The following is an 18,567-nucleotide window of genomic DNA, read 5'->3' as shown; positions in this document are numbered from 1 at the left end:
TAATAACATCTCACTTTATTTTATTTATTTATTTATTTATTTTTGAGATGGAGTTTCACTCTTTTTGCCCAGGCTGGAGTGCAATGGCACTATCTCATCTCACTGCAACCTCTACCTCCTAGGTTCAAGTGATTCTCCTGCCTCAGCCGCCTGAGTAGCTGGGATTACAGGCACGTGCCACCACACCCAGCAAATTTTTGTATTTTTATTAGAGATGGGGCTTCACCATGTTGGCCAGGTTGCTCTCAAACTCCTGACCTCAGGTGATCTGCCCACCTCAGCCTCCCAAAGTGCTGGGATAACAGGCATGAGCCACCACACCTGGCCAATAATATCTCACTGTAAGCATGGAGTTGCTGTCCGCTGTGTGGCCAAAGATAAAACAAGCCTCCATTACCGAGGGAGGTTGTAATGGGCTACTCTTTTTTGGAAACAACAGCAAAATGTGGGGCAAATCTGCTTTTAGATCCTGGTTACACTGCTGGATGGAGCTTAGCAAGCCTGTGATGGGGTAGCCTGGTGGCTTGGGGGACTCCTAGCCGTGTCAGACAGGACAGATGGCTTTGAGAAGAGATGGCACAGCACTGGCTTTCAGGCCCCCACTGCAGGAGGACCAGGCGGTTTATGGATCGGGTGGGAACCCTGTCAGAAAAATAAGTGGAGGCTGGGTGCGGTAGCTTACGCCTGTCATCCCAGCGCCTTGGGAGGATGAAGTGGGTGGATCGCTTGAGCCCAAGAGTTCGAGACCAGCCAGGGCAACATGGCAAAGCCCTGTCTTTACAAAAATAATAATAATAGCTAATTAATGAGTTAATCTTTTTAAAAAAGAAAGAGAAGTGGAGCTAAGGAACACAGAGCCTGCCAGAAAGTCAAGGTGACCAGCTAGGAGGACACAGAAGAGCATTACCAATAGTTCTCTCTGAGCTTTTGGACTGGGGTGCTTTGGTGTGTTTTTCATATCAAGCATACTTTACTTTTATACTTAGGGTGGAAAGACCTAATACATATAATAAAGGTAACACAAGACAAAACTCTCACCAAAGCCTAACATCTTAGATGCTCTGCTGGGTCTCTGCAGTTTCTATTAGGGACCCCATGGGTTTGGATTCCATTCTAGATTTGATAAGAAAATCCAAATGCTCAACCCCCTCAACCCCCCACCCCTCCACCCCATTTACAAAAGCCAAGTGAAAGCTAAGGAGGGGCCGGGTGCAATGGTTCACACCTGTAATCCCAGCACTTTGGGAGGCCAAGGCGAGGGGAACACCTGAGGTCAGGAGTTTGAGACCAGCCTGACTAACATGGTAAAACCCTGTCTCTACTAAAAACACAAAAATTAGCCAGGTATGGTGGTGGACACCTGTAATCCCAGCTACTTGGGAGGCTGAGGCAGGAGGGGAAGGGGGGGAGGGGAAGGGAAGGGGGGGAGGGGAAGGGAAGGGAAGAAGAAAGGGAGAGAGGGAAAGAGGGAGGGAGGGAGGAAGGAAGGGAGGAAGGAAACTAAGGAGGAAGGTGGCATGTACAGAGGTACAGAGGCCCTCAGGTCCTAGCTGGCCCTGGGCAACAAGAGTGAAACTCTGAAGAAAAAGAAGGGAAGGAAGGAAGGAAGGAGGGAGGGAGGGAGGGAGGGAGGGAGGAAGGAAGGAAGGAAGGAAGGAAGGAAGGAAGGAAGGAAGGAAGGAAGGAAGGAAGGAAGGAAGGAAACTAAGGAAACTAAGGAAACTAAGGAGAAAGGTGGCGTGTACAGAGGCACAGAGGTCCTCAGATCCCAGATGGCCCTGGCTCCTACGCAGGTTCCAATGGACTCAGCTTTGCAAAAAGCTCATTGTGTAACCCAGGACGCCCAAATTTATTTCTGAGCAGATGTCTTTTCAAAGTGATTTTCCTTTTAGCAAGTGAGAGGAGAATGAAGGGGAGGTTTATCCTACTTCTGATTTTTAAAAAGTCAAAACGAAATAAAATGGTGTTCACCATTTGCGACTATTGGCCAAGGCACTATCATCACCAGGACCAGAACCTGAAACACACCTCCTGACACCTTCCATTCTAACCAAGGTGTGCCCAGCTGTGGTCACCCAGGGGCTGTTTACCTTTACTTAAAGAGAAATGCTGGTAGTAAGCCATAAAAATTACCATATTCACCATCTTTCTGCTTCAAAGAAGGTTTTAGATTAGCAATGGCTGGATCAATCGCTGTGAGTATGTTCTTGGGAACTAAAAGCCGAAAAGAAATATTTTAAATACGTGCTGTATTTTTAAAATGTGGACTCTTAATATATTTTTAAATGCAATGTAGATAAGATTTTAAAATCACTTTCCAAATCACAGCAAGAATCACTCACTCTTCCTGCTAGATACACAGACATACACACAGCCCAACGGTATCCACGTGATCATCAAACGCCCCAGAAAGGTGGTTTCAGGTCCATTTTGCAATATTTAAAAAAAATGGAAAATAAAAACAAGATATGATATATCCATCCAGCAGAATACACCTCCATAATAAAAAGGAATGAAGACCCGGCATGGTGGCAAGCACTTTGGGAAGTCGAGGTGGACAGATTACTTGAGGTCAGGGGTTCGAGACCAGCCTGGCCAACATGATGAAACCCCGTCTGTACTAAAAATACAAAATTAGCTGGGCGTGGTGGCACACGCCTGTAATCCCAGCTACTTGGGAGGCTGAGGCAGGGAGAATTGCTGGAACCCGGGAGGCAGAGGTTGCAGTGAGCGAAGATCACACCACTGCATTCCAGCCTGGGTGACAGAGTGAGACTTCATCTCCAAAAAAAAAAGTGAAGTACTGATACGATACATGCTACAACACGGATGAACCTCTGAAACATTACATTCAGTTAAACAAGCCAGCCGTGCACACACACACACAACCATCCATTGCATAATTCCATTTGTATGAAATATTCAGAAAAGGCAAATCTAGAGACAGAAAGTAGATGTGTGGTTACCTGGGACGGGGGGATGGGGGGTGGGAATGGGGCAGTGATGGCAAATGGGCACAATGGAGCTTCGGGGGATTGTGAAAATGTTTTAAAACTGGAGGGTAGTGATGGTTGCACAACTCTCAATTTACTAAAAATCATTGAATTGTATTCACGTGTAATAGAATTTTAAGGAAGATAAACAACACCTCAATAGAGTGGTTAACTCTGGGCCGGGCACAGTGGCTTATGCCTGTAATCCTAGCACTTTGGGAGGCTGAGGCAGGTGGATCACTTGAGTCAGGAGTTCAAGACCAGCCTGGCCAACATGGTGAAATCCTGTCTCTACTAAAAAATACAAAAATTAGTTGGACATGCTCACTTGAACCCAGGAGGCGGAGGTTGCAGTGAGCTGAGATTGTGCCACTGCACTCCAGTCTGGGTGACAGAGCGAGACTCTGTCAAAAAAAAAAAAAAAAAAAAAAAAAAAAAAAAAAAAGGGTGGTTAACTCTGAAGATGAGCTTTCCTGGACTTAGTAAAGCAAAATGACTGTGACCAACTCAAAATCCACCATCAAACTCTCCCAGCACCTACTCTTCTGCTTTCTACCCCAAGCTCTTTGCCTCTGTGTTTCCATCACAAATCTGGAAAGAATTCGAAGACTCTGTGCTAAAGTGATTTGCTAAATATTATCAGAAAGGACTACAGAAAGATGCAGAGAGGATGGCAGCATGACCGACTCCTTTGAAGGTGGTTTAAAACTCTGCTGAACCGACCCTAAGAATAAGCCCTGGGATATCAGAATCCCCATGCAAAGCATTCGGCAGATGACAGCACCCGCTGAAACAGACGGCAGAGCAAGAATTCTGCAGGCCAAGCACACTGCCGCAGGCTGGGAGAAGAGAGTGGAAACCGAATATTCCTGCTGCAGAAAATCGCTTATTTTTGTTTGTTCCTCAGCCCAGCTGAGATCTCGGAGAAGTAGCAACAGGAAATGGAAAGAAAGCCAAAACAAACTGCGAATTCAACTGTACTGCTTTTTTAAAAAGAATAAGTGAGACATCAGCAGCAAGAAAACCTCGTTTCCTTTCTTGGAGGGCTTAACTAAATTCTGCTGGGGATGTCCCAGGATCAACAACCACAGGACATTCCTAGATTGTGAGTTTTCCACGTACAGGAGGCCCTGGCGCCTTCGTGCCCATCAGCAGCAAGCGACACTTTCCAGGGAGGCCCGGTGGAGTTGCTGGAGGTGGCTCATGATTTCCATGGCCTCGAGAAATGTCCCTTGGCTGTCCTCGGGGCACACCACTGATCCTGGGACCATGGCAGCTCAGGAGAGCTGAGCTGAGCTGCAAAATGCTTTCTGCTTTAATTAAGTCGCATTCATTTCTGGGCCCTGAGAAGGATGCAGCAATAGCCTAGGAAGTGTCACCTCTCCCTGCCAGGAGTGGCACTTCTTTCTTGTGTCTGCTTCTTGGTTTGTTCTCAAACTATGGCTTCAGGAGGACCTTGGCTCTTGGCAAATGCCGGAGGCTTTACAGTTTGAGAAAGCATCAGAGTTTCATAGAGGAGCTCAGAGAGGAAGGGCATTCTAGGATGCACTTTGCAGAATAACCAGGCAGCGAAAAGATTAAATTGGCTGTGTATGACACAGGCCACTGCAGGGAATGTGCTCCTCTACTAGGTGAAAATGGCTCCGATATCTGGAGAATCTTTTAGGACCTTTAAAATCACCGTTGTCAACACACTTGTCAGATTTTTGCATCTCCTTGTTTCAAACTGGTTCAGAATGAGGTTGGGGACTGGGGTGTGATTGATCACCGTCCCGCTCCACTTCAGATACGTTGGTGAAAACACTAGGAACTACTACTCTTCATGGAGCTCCTACGGTGTGCAGGACACTGTTCTCAGCAGTTTAAACCAGGGCCATCTTCCTCCTCATCAATGCCTTTCCTCTCCCACTCAGCAACCTCAGTGTCTCGGCCCCTAGTGTGCAGCTAGCGCGCATCCCCTAGTGTTCACCCTACAGGATGGTTCTCTTTGGAAGACTTAACCCACCACCCCAAGCTAAATTAGGCCCCCTCCGCTGTTACAGTCTTCTGCCCTTTTCTAAAATAGCATTTGTCACAATAATCATGATGATGTGTCTGGCTATTCGGTTAATGCTTGCCTTTCTCCCTCAACCGTTCACCCCATGAAAACAGGACTGTGTCTCTCTTTTTTTTTGAGACGGAGTTTCACCGTTGTCACCCAAGTTGGAGTACAGTGGTGAGATCTCAGCTCACTGCCAACTCCGCCTCCCAGGTTCAAGTGATTCTCCTTGCCACAGCATCCCAAGTAGCTGGGATTACAGGCATGCGCCACCATGCCCAGATAATTTTGTATTTTTAGTAGAGATGGGGTTTCTCCATGTTTTCCAGACTGGTCTCGAACTCCTGACCTCAGATGATGCGCCTGCCTTGGCCTCCCAAAGTGCTGGGATTACAGGCGTAAGCCACCATGCCCGGCCGTGTCTGTTTATTACAAAATCCCTGGCACCCAGCACAGCTCCTGACACAAAGAACAATGTGCTGAATGAGTGACAGAAGGAAGAAAAGCTTGAACTGGGACATGTGACCCCCAGGCCCTGAAAGCTCATCTTCATCTCAGCATTAGTGATAGGGTTTGGCTCCATGTCCCACGTGTTGTGGGAAGGACCTGGTGGGAGGACCCTGTGGGAGATGATTGAATCTTGGGGTGGGGGTCTTTCCTGGGCTGTTCTCTTGATAGTGAAAGGGTCTCAAGAGATCTGATGGTTTAAAACATGGGAGTTTCTCTGCACAAGCTCTCTCTCTGCCTGCCACCATCCATGTAAGATGGGACTTGTTCTTCCTTGCCTTCTGCCATGATTGTGAGGCCTCCTAGCCATGTGGAACTGTAAGTCCAATTAAACCCCTTTTTTGTAAATTGCCTAGTCTCGGGTATGTCTTTATCAGCAGTGTGAAAACGGACTAATACAATTAGCTAAGAAGAGCCTCAGCTGTAGGAACTGTTCTTGCCTCATCCTTGAAAGCACACTAGAAACTGCACCTTTAAAAAAAATGTGGGCTGGGCGCGGTGGCTCACGCCTGTAATCCCAGCACTTTGGGAGGCCGAGGTGGGCGGATAACAGGGTCAGGAGATTGAGACCACGGTGAAACCCCGTCTCTACTAAAAATACAAAAAATTAGCCGGGCGTGGTGGCGGGCGCCTGTAGTCCCAGCTACTCAGGAGGCTGAGGCAGGAGAATGGCGGGAACCCAGGAGGCAGAGCTTGCAGTGAGCAGAGATCGCGCCACTGCACTCCAGCCTGGGCGACAGAGCGAGACTCCGTCTCAAAAAAAAAAAAAAAAAAAGTTTTAGCGAATGTTATTGTACAGAATAAAAAAATACATCATGATTCTGTAATGATTTTCTCTCCCACAAGAGCATGGGTGAAAACCAGTAACTTACTTATAAAAATATTTTAATTAGACTCTAATAAGATAATATGTACCTTCATACCTTGTCTTCTGAGTATCTAAATGTGGAGAGGTTCACCCGAAAAAAGTTTTCCCCAGGAAACCCATGGTTTCTTGGCTCAACGGACCCATTAAAAAAGTCCACCTAGATCAACTTTCTGCCAATCTGGAGAAGATTTGTTTTCTTTGATCTCATGTCATGTATTCACAAGCTTCTAAAATATTTGCCAAAATTAAAGTCTGCTGGATGATTTTTCCCCTAACCCATATTCTTCCATCCATTCCAAATACTATTTTCAGTGGATAGAGTTTTCCCACTTCCTGTTTGACTTCAGGATCTGAAGCTAACAGCTTTCTAATGAATCCCAGCCACCTTAAAAAGCAGACCCTCCTGTCCAACAAGTCATTCCATTGCCTTATCCATAGCTGTCAATACAAACCATCTCTGGTTCCATGTCTTTATTAGCAGCCACAAATTGGCCATACATGAGATCTCCAACCTGCACATTTGGTCTGTTTCTTTTAGTTGCACCTTCAAATGCCAAGTAAGACAAAGAAACTGGCTCATTCCCTCCAACATCAACTCTGAATACATCTCCAGATTTAGCTGTCACTATGCCAATCACCTGGTCTCCTTTCACTAGAATATACTCCGTTCCCAGGGCTACAGCGGCCCCAGCCCAGCGGTGTCTCAGCTTTCCCGGTCCCCAGCCAAAACTACACCTTATTTGGAGGCTAAAGTTCTGCTTCTTATTCAACACTCAGATGAAGAGGTCTGAAGTTACTGGAACCTCAGAGTGACCCATGTCCAGTCTACCATCCTCCACTCTACCAGACGAGCTATCCAAGGATGTACTTAGAGTGACCAATGTCCAGTTTACCATCCTCCACTCTACCAGATGAGCTATCCAAGGATGTACTCAGAGTGACCTTTTTGGCCTCTGGGGGAACCTCAGCCAAAATGGGCCCCATGCTACTTAGAGCTGCTTAGACATGACAGTAGGAATAAAGACAGAGCAGGTAAAGCCATCCCTCCTGTGATATAAGAGTAGGTGCCATTATTTTCATAATACATTTATGTAGTCACTTCATCATATCTATTGTAGCATTGATATTGCAGAGAACAACATTTTTAGTTCAGGATATAAAAGTCTGAAGATGCAATGGAACATTATTATGCCACAAAAAGGAATAAAGTACTGAGACATGCCACAACATGTACAAACTTTGAAAACAGATGCTAAGTAAAGAAGCCAGACAAAAAGCACCATATATTGTATGATTCCATTTCTAGGAAATGTCTAGAAGAGGCAAATCCATAAAGACAGAAAGTAGATGGGGGGTTGCCTGGGGCTGGGGCAGGTATAATGGGTGGATTTGGGGGCCTGACTGCTAAGGGATACAGGGTGTCTTTTGGAGGGAGGAGAATGTTCTTAAATTGATTGTGGTGACGGTAGCACAATTCTGTGCATATACTAAAAACCACTGATTTGTATGCTTTAACAGGTTAATTGTATGGTCTGTGGATTATATCTCAAAAAAGCTGTTCCAAACGTAAAATGGCTAGGAATGTTTGGCAGGGGAAAAAGAGATTTCCAAGAGAATAGGTATCGGATTCTTCAGTTATAATGCTCTTTGCTTTCCATTTGCTTTTATGCTCATTTCAGAAAACAAAAAACAAAAACAAAAACAAAAAAACAGTCAACATATTAGGATTACAAACTGGAAATCCCAGTATCCTCAGAAAATAATAAACTGCTGATTTGCTTTTAACTGGCTTTATGAAATTAGAATCTAAACAAAGAAGGCATTTCATTTTATCATTTAAAGACATTAGGAAAACAAAGTAATGCTGTCGTGTAACAATTTTTATTGTTTTAGGGTAAGCATTTGATCTGTTGACTCAACACTGTGGGCATGTAGATAAAATAGCTGTTGGCAGTACAGCGAGTTAGTCATTTAGGGCCTAAAAGCAGAACTGGAAGGTTAAATAGGAGACACACAATACGACTGTGAACTCACATGACATCCCAATAAATTTACCCAGATGAAAATCACTGTTCTTAGTGACATCAGTTTACCCCTATTTGGTTGTTCTTTCTCAACCCTCCCATTGGCTGCCAATCTGATTGCTAAAGGCGCTTTTACACAAATTTTGACCAAAGAAAATTCTATTGCTTATCTGACATGAATATCATAAACAAGAATAAGAAAGAAAAAAGGGCTCCTGGATATCTGGGATGAGCAAACAGCTTCAGGAGGAGCATGTTTGGCTTGTTCTGGGCACACTCCTGCCGTTCACATGATCACCACCCTCCCCCAAAAGAGGCAAGGTCTTCAGGCAGCTGGTCGGGGAGGGGGGTGTTCTTACCACATGCGTAGGTCACAGTGAGGTATTTTTTCACACCTGGCAAACAGGGGCTTCCAAAATGGTGATTGTTGACGATGATTTTGCATCTCTGCTTCCCATAGCACCTTCGGGACAGGACTTGCGAAGCTGAGTAAGACAAGCAATCTGAAAGGCAGGAGACACCCAGAACTTCACGTTGCATCCCAGACAGGGCCACCACATGGCCTACAGCATTCCGTGTAAATAGATATGCTGAGCTGGATTCAAATCAATTGGAGAGTTTCTCTGTTTATTTTCTGTCTCATGAAAGCACCCAAGATGGGCAGAGCCAGCATCATGATCCTGTCCTAGAAGTCCCAGAGCTGGGTTTAATGCTCTGCTGGCACCATCTTGAAATTCTTTTTCTTTCTTTCTTTTTTTTTTGAGACTGACTCTCATTCTGTCCCCCAGGCTGGAGTGCAGTGGCTTGATCTCAGTCACCGCAACCTCTGCCTCATGGGTTCAAGCAGTTCTCCTGCTTCAGCCTCCCGAGTAGCTGGGACTACAGGCACACACCACTACGCCCAGCTAATTTTTGTATTTTTAGTAGAGACGGAGTTTCACCATGTTGGCCAGGCTGGTCTTGAACTCCTGACCTCAAGCATTCCGCCTGCCTTGGCCTACCAAAGTGTTGGGATTACATGCGTAAGCCACCGTGCCTGGTCGAAATTCTGATATATTTTTGAACAAGGGGCTTTGCATTTTCATTTTGCACTGGTTAAAATATGAAGAGCATTGAATGAAGATTCTTCGTTCTTTTATGACCTTTACCATGCTTTGAAATATTTTATTTGTTTGTTTATTTTGAGAATCAATCTCCTGTACATGAACATAAGCTCCAGGAGAGACTATTTCTGTTTTGTTCATCATCTAATTCCCACACCTCGCCCACTGTAGAGCCAAGTAAATATCTGATGAATGAATGAATGAAATAAACTAATTGACATGAAGATTTGTTTTTCAGCACCCTGGCACAACATCATTAAAATCAGTAAATATCAATTGAACATCTATGGCAGATGAGGCACTGTGCTAAGTATCATCAGAAAAATCAGTAAAAAGAGGACCAGGCACAGTGGCTCACGCCTGTAATCCCAGCACTTTGGGAGGCGGAGGCGGGCAGATGGCCTGAGGTCAGGAATTCGAGACCAGCCTGGCCAACATGGCGAAACTCCATCGCTACTAAAAATACAAAAATTAGCCGGGCATGGTGGCGTGTGCCTGTAGTTCCAGCTACACGGGAGGCTGAGGCATGAGAATTGCTTCAACCTGGGAGGCAGAAGTTGCAGTGAGCCGAGATCGTGCCACTGCACTCTAGCCTGGGCAACAGAGCAAGCCTCCGTCTCTAAAAAATAAATAAATAAAAGCCTACGTTGCTTTCACAGGATTTGCAATAGAGCTAGAGACTCAAAATGCACATGTGAGAGCTGGTGTCTGGTAGTGGAAACAGTGAATCAATGTCAGCAAGACATGGTGCAGACAAGAGGTGCTAGGTCAGAGGCGGAGAGATCGCTGTGGGTGATGAAAGAAAGAGCAGGAATTGGGTAGAGGCAGGCAAGAGAGAAAGCAAGAACACTAAGGCAGTGGGCTAGGAGCCCCTGCAGGGGCTGGCCACAGGCTGGAAGGGCGGGAGTAGGCGGGGGTGACCATGGCGAATGAGTGGGAAACGTAAACTGGAACAAGACGGAGATGCTTTCAAAGGCTTAGCTAAAGAATTTGGACTTTACTCTGCAAGCAACAGGGAGCTCAAAGAAATGGCCTGACACTATTGTCTTTAGGGGACAGTGTAGAGGATTCCCTGGGAGAGAAACGGGAACCAAGGGCAAGGAGAGCAGTTTGGAAGCAATTTTAAGAATGTACATTGGGGGGTTACAGCCTTAAAAAGCAAGGAATGGAAGAGGAGAAAATTTTAGAGACTTTGCAAAGTTCCATTCACTTACAATATAACGGGTAACATGATGTGAGCCACTGTTCTCAGCACTTGTATAGTGAGAGACTATTTTTGTTTTGTTCTTCATTTAATTCCCACACCTGGCCCACTCACTGTAGGAGCCCAGTAACTACAGATATTTATTTATCGGGCTCCTACAGTGGGCCAGGTGTGGGAACTACCCTATGAGATAGGCTGTTTGTAACACACACACACTTGTGCACACACACACTTACACACACATCGATTTTGCGGCTGAGAAAGCAGACACAGCGGGGTTCAGTAACCTCACACAGCTAGAGAAAACCGGGGCCTGCAGGTTGATCTCTGAGCCCCACTACCCCGGTCTCCATGAAAGGGTGGGTGAGGGACTCAGGGTTTCAGATCTCAAGCTGCAGGGCTGGGGAAACAGTGGTGCTATTGAGAGATGAGGGAAGTTGTTAGGAGTAGGCAGTTTGAAGGACAAGGTCATAAATTCATTAAAAAAAAAAAGAAAAAGAAAAACTGTCCTGCATTTGAAGTGGGCCGAGATTTTGAAGAAAAGGCTCAAATCTGGAGATGCCTGTGGGGGGTTCATGCCCAGAGAGGCCAAGGGCCGGTGCTGTGAAGAAGGGCGGGTCAGGGAGAGTATGAAGGCATAGGGGCAGGGACCCCAGCCACACAAAGTCCTGTGCATGTCTGCTCACATCTTACAGATGACAAACTCCTCTACCCTCTAACAACAAAAACTGCTCTCCCCAGTTCCCAGGACCTCTCTCCAGCCTTACGCTTCTCCTTCAGTCAGGCTTCTAGAAAGGATCTCTAGGCCTTCCCTGCATCTCCCCTCCTGCCCTGTCCCCTCCCTCCTCAATGTGTCTCTGTCCCATGCACACCCTGAAACTGATCCCTTTGAGGAGATCACAGCGATCTGTCACCACCCCATCCCAGAGATGAGGGCTGATCCTAATCCTTCCCCGTCTCTGGAACTTCTGGTGCCTAAATGCCCCTGTTGGGGGATTTCTCACTGACTTTGGCTCCCGGGTGCTCATCACCCTGGTGGTCTCCGATTCCTCTATCACGGCACCTTCTGCAGGCCTGCCCACCCAGAGTAAGCTCATTCCTGTGCCTGGCAGAAATTTCCATACGTTTTTGAACAAGGGGCTTTGCATTTTCATTTTGTACAGGGCCCTGCAAAATGCACTGGGTCTGGGCTCTCTTCTCCTTTCTCCTTTCTACACACTCTATTCAGTCCCAAGTCCATCCCTGCCACTACCAAACCACAGAGAGCCGAGGCCAGGATCGCTGCCTTCAGCGCTGGCCACTCCGGTCACTCCGCCATGTGCAATGATCGCCTTTACTCTTTCCAGCCACCTCTGGCTCCACACATCCAGTCTGCACCCATTGTTTCCTCCTACTCTCCCGCCACAGCCTCAGTTCCAGCCCTGTCAGTTTTGCTGCAGTTCTAGCAACTGGACTCCCTCCCTCCATTTTCTTCCCTTCATATGGTTCTCTCTTTGCCCTCCACTGTGCCCTTTTTTTTTTTTTTTTTTTGAGACAGAGTCTCGCTCTGTCACTCAGTCTGCAATGCAGTGGTGCAATCCTGGCTCACTGCAACCTCTGCCTCCCAGGTTCAAGCAATTCTCCTGCCCCAGTCGACCAAGTAGTTACAGGTGCCCGCCACCATGCCCAGCTAATATTTGTAGTTTTAGTAGAGACGGGGTTTCACCATGTTGGCCAGGCTGGTCTTGAACTCCTGACCCCTGGTGATCCACCTGCCTCAGCCTCCCAAAGTGCTGGGATTACAGGCATGAGCCACCACACCCAGGCCACTGTGCTCCTTCTAATCTCATCCCTCCCTGCCTGCTTAAGATCCCCCATCACCCATCTGACCAAGTCCGACTCCTCAGAACTGTGCACAAGGCCCCACGTGACTTGCCTTTTCTACCTTCCTAGCCCCTTCACAGTCGCTATTCTCCCACCCCAGCCTGTGTCGCAGCCTGCAGGTCTCACAGAAGCGCCAGAAAGCCAGGCTGCGACTCTTGACATCTCTTTATCTTTGCACATGCTACTCTGCCTGCTAGGAAATACTTCCTTCTCCCCTGTCTTCTCAGTTGTGCCATCTCCCCCGGGCGGCAGTCACTTGTTTCCTTCTCTCTGCCTCTCCTGTGCTGTGTATTGCTCTCACCGCATGGCTCTACTTACTTGCTCATTTGTCTCTCTCCAGACTAGACAGGGAGCTCTGGCCCCCAGCACTTACACTGGTCCTGATGCTCAGTAAATGCTCAAAAATTACAGGATGAATGAACAAAGGGAAGGTTATAACCTCCATCCCTTCTGAAGCTCCTCCTTGACTCTTGGAGCCTTCTCCTGGTGTCTTCACCACCAGGCATTGGAGCTAGCTGCTCAGGGGAAGAAAGTCTTGAAGTGGATTATCCAGGAGGAAAGGAGAAGGATTCATTAGCAGTGGGTGCATGAGTGCATGAGAGCCCACAGCTGTGAGATACAAGGAGACTAAAATGGAACCAGAAGCAAGAGAAAAAAACACCATGGTTTCACATCCATGTTCATAGCGGCATATTCACAATAGCCAAGAGGTGGAAGAGACTCAAGTGTCCTTTGATGGATGAATGGATAAATAAAATATGGTATATACATAGGATGGAGTATCATTCAGCTTTAAAAAGGACTCACTGGACTCCTTCCTTCCATTTTCTCTCCTTCAAATGGTTCTCTCCCCTTTGCCCTCCACTGTGGTCTTTCTTTTCTTTCTTTCTTTCTTTTTATTATTATTATACTTTAAGTTCTAGGGTACATGTGCATAACATGCAGGTTTGTTACATATGTATACATGTGCCATGTTGGTGTGCTGTACCCATTAACTCGTCATTTACATTAGGTATATCTCCTAATGCTGTCCCTCTCCCCTCCCCGCTCCCCACAATAGGCCCAGTAATGGGATGGCTGGGTCAAATGGTATTTCTAGTTCTAGATCCTTGAGGAATCGCCACACAGTTTTCCACAATGGTTGAACTAGTTTACAGTCCCACCAATAGTGAAAAAGTGTTCCTATTTCTCCACATCCTCTCCAGCACCTGTTGTTTCCTGATTTTTTAATGATTGCCATTTTAACTGGTGTGAGATGGTATCTCATTGTGGTTTTGATTTGCATTTCTCTGATGGCGAGTGATGATGAGCATTTTTTCATGTGTCTGTTGGCTGTATGAATGTCTTCTTTTGAGAAGTATCTGTTCATATCCTTTGCCCACTTTTTGATGGCACTGTGGTCTTTCTAATCTCATCACTCCCTGCCTGCTTAAGATTCCCCACCACCCATCTGACCAAGTCCAACTCCTCATAACTGACACATGCTCCAATGTGGATGAACCTTGAAGACATTATGCTAAGTGAAATAAGCCAGTCACAAAAAGACAAATACTGTGTGATTCCACTTATACGAGGGACCTAGAGTAGTGAAATCCATAGAGACAGAAAGTGGAATGGTGGGTGCCAGGAGCTAAGGGAGGGAGCAATGGGGAGTTGTTTTATGGGTTTTGAGTTGCGATTTTCAAGATGAAAAAATTCTGGAGATTGATTGCACAACAATACAAATATACTTAACACAACCAAACTACACACTTAGAAATGGTCAAGATGGTAGGCCAGGCGTGGTGGCTCATGTCTGTAATCCCAGCACTTTGGAAAGCCAAGGCAGGTGAATCGCCTGAGATTAGGAGTTCAAGACCAGCCTGGCTAATGTGGTGAAACCCCATCTCTACTAAAAAAATACAAAAATTAGCCAGGCGTGGTGGCACATGCCTGTAATCCCACCTACTCAGGAGGCTGAGGTAGAAGAATCGCTTGAACCCAGGAGGCAGAGGTTGCAGTGAGCGGAGATCGAGCCACTGCACTCCAGGCTGGGCGACAAGGGAGAAACGCTGTCTCAAAAAAATAGTAATAATAATAAATAAAATAAATGGTTAAGATGGTAAATTGTATGTTATGTGTTTTTTGCCATAATTTGTAAAATGCTAAGGCTTAATTGTAAACATAAAATTCATCAATTTTCTCTCAACAAATTAGGTATAGAAGGAATGTAGCTCAACATAATAAAGGCCATATATGATAATCGTCCAGCTAATATCATACTCTACAGTGAAAAGCTGAAAGCTTTTTCTCTAAGATCAAGGGTGCCCATTCTCACCACTTCTCTTCAACATAGTATTGGAAGTCCTAGCCAGAGAGGATTTAGGCAAGAAAAAGAAATAAAAGGCATCGATATCAGAAAGAATGAAGTTAAACTGTCACTGTTTATAGATAACATGCTTTTATACATGGAAAATCTTAAAGACTCCACCAAAAGCTATTAGAACTAACAAGTTCAGCAAAGTTGCAGGATACAAAATCAATATACAAAAATCAGTAGTTTCTATATACTAACAACAAACTATTTGAAAAAGAAAGCAAGAAAACAATCCCATTTACAATAGCATAAAAAATTACAAGGCATAGGTTTAACCAAAGAGGTGAAAGATATGCACACAGAAATCTGTACACACATTGATGAAATAAATTGAGCAAGACACAAATAAATGAAAAGATACCCCATGCTTATGGACTGGAAGAATTTATATTGTTATAGTGTTCATACTGCCCGAAGTGACCTACAGGCTCAATGCAATCCCTATAAAATTCCAATGACATTTTCCACAGAAATAGAAAACCAATCGTGAAATTCATATGGAACTGCAAAAGACCATGAATAGCCAAAGCAATCTTGAGCAAAAATAACAAAACTGGAAGCATCACACTACTTACTCACAAAATCTACTACAAAGCTGTAGTAATCAAAACAGTATGATACTGGCATAAAGACAGACACATAGACTAATGGAACAGAATAGAAAGCCTAGAAATAAACCCAACGATATACCATCAACTAACTTTTCAACAAGGGGGCCAAGAAGACACTAAGGGGAAAGGATAGTCTTTTCAATAAATGGTGTTGGGGTTTTGGAAAAATGAAATATCCACATGAAAAAGAATGAAATTGATCCCTATCTTCCACCATACACAAAAATCAACACGAAATGGATTAAAGACCAAATATAAGACCGGAAACCATAAAACTCCTAGAAGAAACCCCATGGGGAAAACTCCTTGACCTTGGTCTTGGCAATGATTTATTAGCTAGGACACCAAAAGCAAAAATAAACACGTGGGACCACATCAAGCTGAAAAGCTTCTGCACAATAAAGGAAACAACACAATGAAAAGGCAGCCTACATATTGTGAGAAAATATTCTCAAACCTTATATCTGATAAGGGGTTCATAGTCAAATATATAAGGAACTAATACAACTCAACTGCAAAAAGCAAATAACTCAGTTAAAAAGTGAGCAAAGGACCTGAACAGACATTTCTCCAAGAAAGACATAAAAATGGCCAACAGGCCTGGCGTGGTGGCTTACGCCTATAATCCCGGCACTTTGGGAGGCCGAGGCAGGCGGATCACCTGAGGTCAGGAATTCAAGACCAGCCTGGCCAACATGGTGAAACCCCGTCTCTAATAAAAACACAAATATTAGCCAGGTGTGGTGGCTTGTGCCTGTAATCCCAGCTACTAGGGAGGCTGAGGCAGGAGAATTGCTTGAACTAGGGAGGCAGAGGTTGCAGTGAGCTGAGATTGCACCACTGCACTCCAGCCTGGGCAACAGAGCGAGACTCTGTCTCAAGATAAAAAAAAAAAAAAAATGGCCAACAGGTATATGGAAATGTGCCCAACATCACTAATTGTCAGGGAAATACAAATCAAAGCCACAACAAGATATCATCTCACACCTGTTAGGGTGGATTCTAATACAAAGACAAGAAATAACAAGTGTTTGAAGAGGGTGTGGAGAAAAGGAAACCCAGCTACACTATTGGTGGGAATGTAGATTGGTGCAGGCATTACGGAAAAGAGCATGGAAGTCCCTAAAGAAATTAAAAATAGAGCTACTGTATGACCCAGCAATCCCTCTTCTGGGTATAGACCTAAAGGAAATAATTCTCCAGCTCCTGAAAATACCAACTGTGTGTCCTGTGATTTATCTAAATTCTGATGCTAACTACCTGGAGTTAGTACAGATAGCACAGGCTAAGGGCCCAGTCCCACAAGACTACCCCCCAGCCCGTCATCAGATGCCAATTGCAAGCCTGGGCCTCTGACTGACCAGCTATAAATCAGTGGTTTCTGCAATGTTCTTCTTGGGTTCCAGAATTTGCAAGACTGGCTCACAGAACTCAGGAAAACAGTTTACTTACAAGATTGTTAGTTATTATCAAAGGACACAACTCGGGAGCAGCCGAATGTTAGAGATGCACACGGCAAGGTGTGGGGATGGGGCACGGAGCTCCCATGCCCTTGCTGGGGGTTCTACCCTCTTTTTTTTTTTTTTTTTTTTTGAGATGGAGTCTCTGTCCCCCAGGCTAGAGTGCAATGGTGCGATTTTGGCTGATTGCAACTTCTGCCTCCTGGGTTTGAGCAATTCTCCTGCCTCAGCCTCCTGAGTAGCTGGGATTACAGGCGTCCACCACCATGCCCAGCTAATTTTTTATATTTTTAGTAGATATGGGGTTTCACCATGTTGGCTGGGCTGGTCTCAAACTCCTGACTTCAGGTGATCCACACCCCGTTGGCCTCCCAGAGTGCTGGGATGACAGGCATGAGTCACTCTGCCTGGCCTAAAGGTTCTACCCACTGAGCATCTCCAGGGAGTTCTTGAGCTGAAAGGTCTCTGAGCCCCATTGTTGAGGGCTTTTATGGAGGTCTCATGATATAGGCATGGTTGATTAAGTCATTGGCCATTGGTGATGGACCCAACAACCTCCAGCCTCTCTCTCCTGCTTGGGGAGATCGGGGATGGGCGTGAGGTTTAAGTTCCAGCCCTCTAATCACATAATCCATTCCCTTAACAACCAGTACCCCATCATTAGGGGCTTTCCAAAAGTCATTCATCAACATAAACTCCGGTGTGGTTAAAAGGAGCTAATTTTAATGACTAACAAAAGATGTTCGTTTCATCTCCATCATTCTGGAGCTATTTCAGGAGCTCAGGACAAAATCTAAATATTGTAACAAAAGATGTTCTGATTGCACTTATAACTGAGGAAATTACAAAGGTTTTAGGATCTCTGGCTAGGAGATGAATGAAGACCAAAATATATATTTCTTACTATATTACAATACCTCAACACCATTTTTATTAGCAAAAAAAAAAAAAAACAACTAAATAATACTAAACAGTTATTTAAAAGTATATGTGTAACATATTTGTATAAATACAAATCTCTACATAGTATTTACCACTGAAAGGGACAGGACTGGGACAGGGGAGAAAAACATAAGTAGGCCGGGCGCGGTGGCTCAAGCCTGTAATCCCAGCACTTTGGGAGGCCGAGACGGGCGGATCACGAGGTCGGGAGATCGAGACCATCCTGGCTAACACGGTGAAACCCCGTCTCTACTAAAAAATACAAAAAACTAGCCGGGCGAGGTGGCGGGCGCCTGTAGTCCCAGCTACTTGGGAGGCTGAGGCAGGAGAATGGCGTAAACCCGGGAGGCGGAGCTTGCAGTGAGCTGAGATCCGGCCACTGCACTCCAGCCTGGGCGGCAGAGTGAGACTCCGTCTCAAAAAAAAAAAAAAAAAAAAAAAAAAAAAAAAAAAAAAAAAAAAAAAGAAAAACATAAGTAGATTCAAGTTATTTGTAGGATTCTAGTTCTGTGGAGTGTAATGCACTGTATTATTTTCCTTTTATAGCTTACATAAGTGTTACACATATTATTTTGAGTATGTCAAATATATTAAATAA

General features: G+C 45.1%; 1 protein-coding gene and 1 pseudogene across 11 annotated transcripts in view; both read right to left on the bottom strand.

Annotated features, from left to right (window-relative positions):
- The window catches only part of LOC105472721 (eva-1 homolog C), a 105,581-nt gene that overhangs the window by 11,187 nt on the left and 75,827 nt on the right, over positions 1-18,567 (bottom strand). For 8 of the 11 annotated variants that reach the window (XM_071095618.1, XM_011726250.3, XM_011726249.3 and 5 more), the window contains 2 exons: positions 8,790-8,933; positions 2,134-2,214 (listed from right to left, as the gene is read on the bottom strand). The exons of 1 other annotated variant lie outside the window; for it this stretch is intronic. In XM_071095618.1, the coding sequence (XP_070951719.1) occupies positions 2,134-2,214; positions 8,790-8,933 (225 nt within the window). The remainder of the gene's footprint in view (positions 1-2,133; positions 2,215-8,789; positions 8,934-18,567) is intronic. 2 more of the 11 variants (XM_071095616.1, XM_011726252.3) reach the window with 2 other exon arrangements.
- On the bottom strand, positions 3,423-7,390 carry LOC105472922 (exosome complex component RRP40 pseudogene; annotated as a pseudogene).

This window comes from Macaca nemestrina, chromosome 4, assembly GCF_043159975.1.
Source record: "Macaca nemestrina isolate mMacNem1 chromosome 4, mMacNem.hap1, whole genome shotgun sequence".
Taxonomy (NCBI): Eukaryota; Metazoa; Chordata; class Mammalia; order Primates; family Cercopithecidae; genus Macaca; species Macaca nemestrina.
This window is presented reverse-complemented; position numbering and strand designations above follow the sequence as displayed.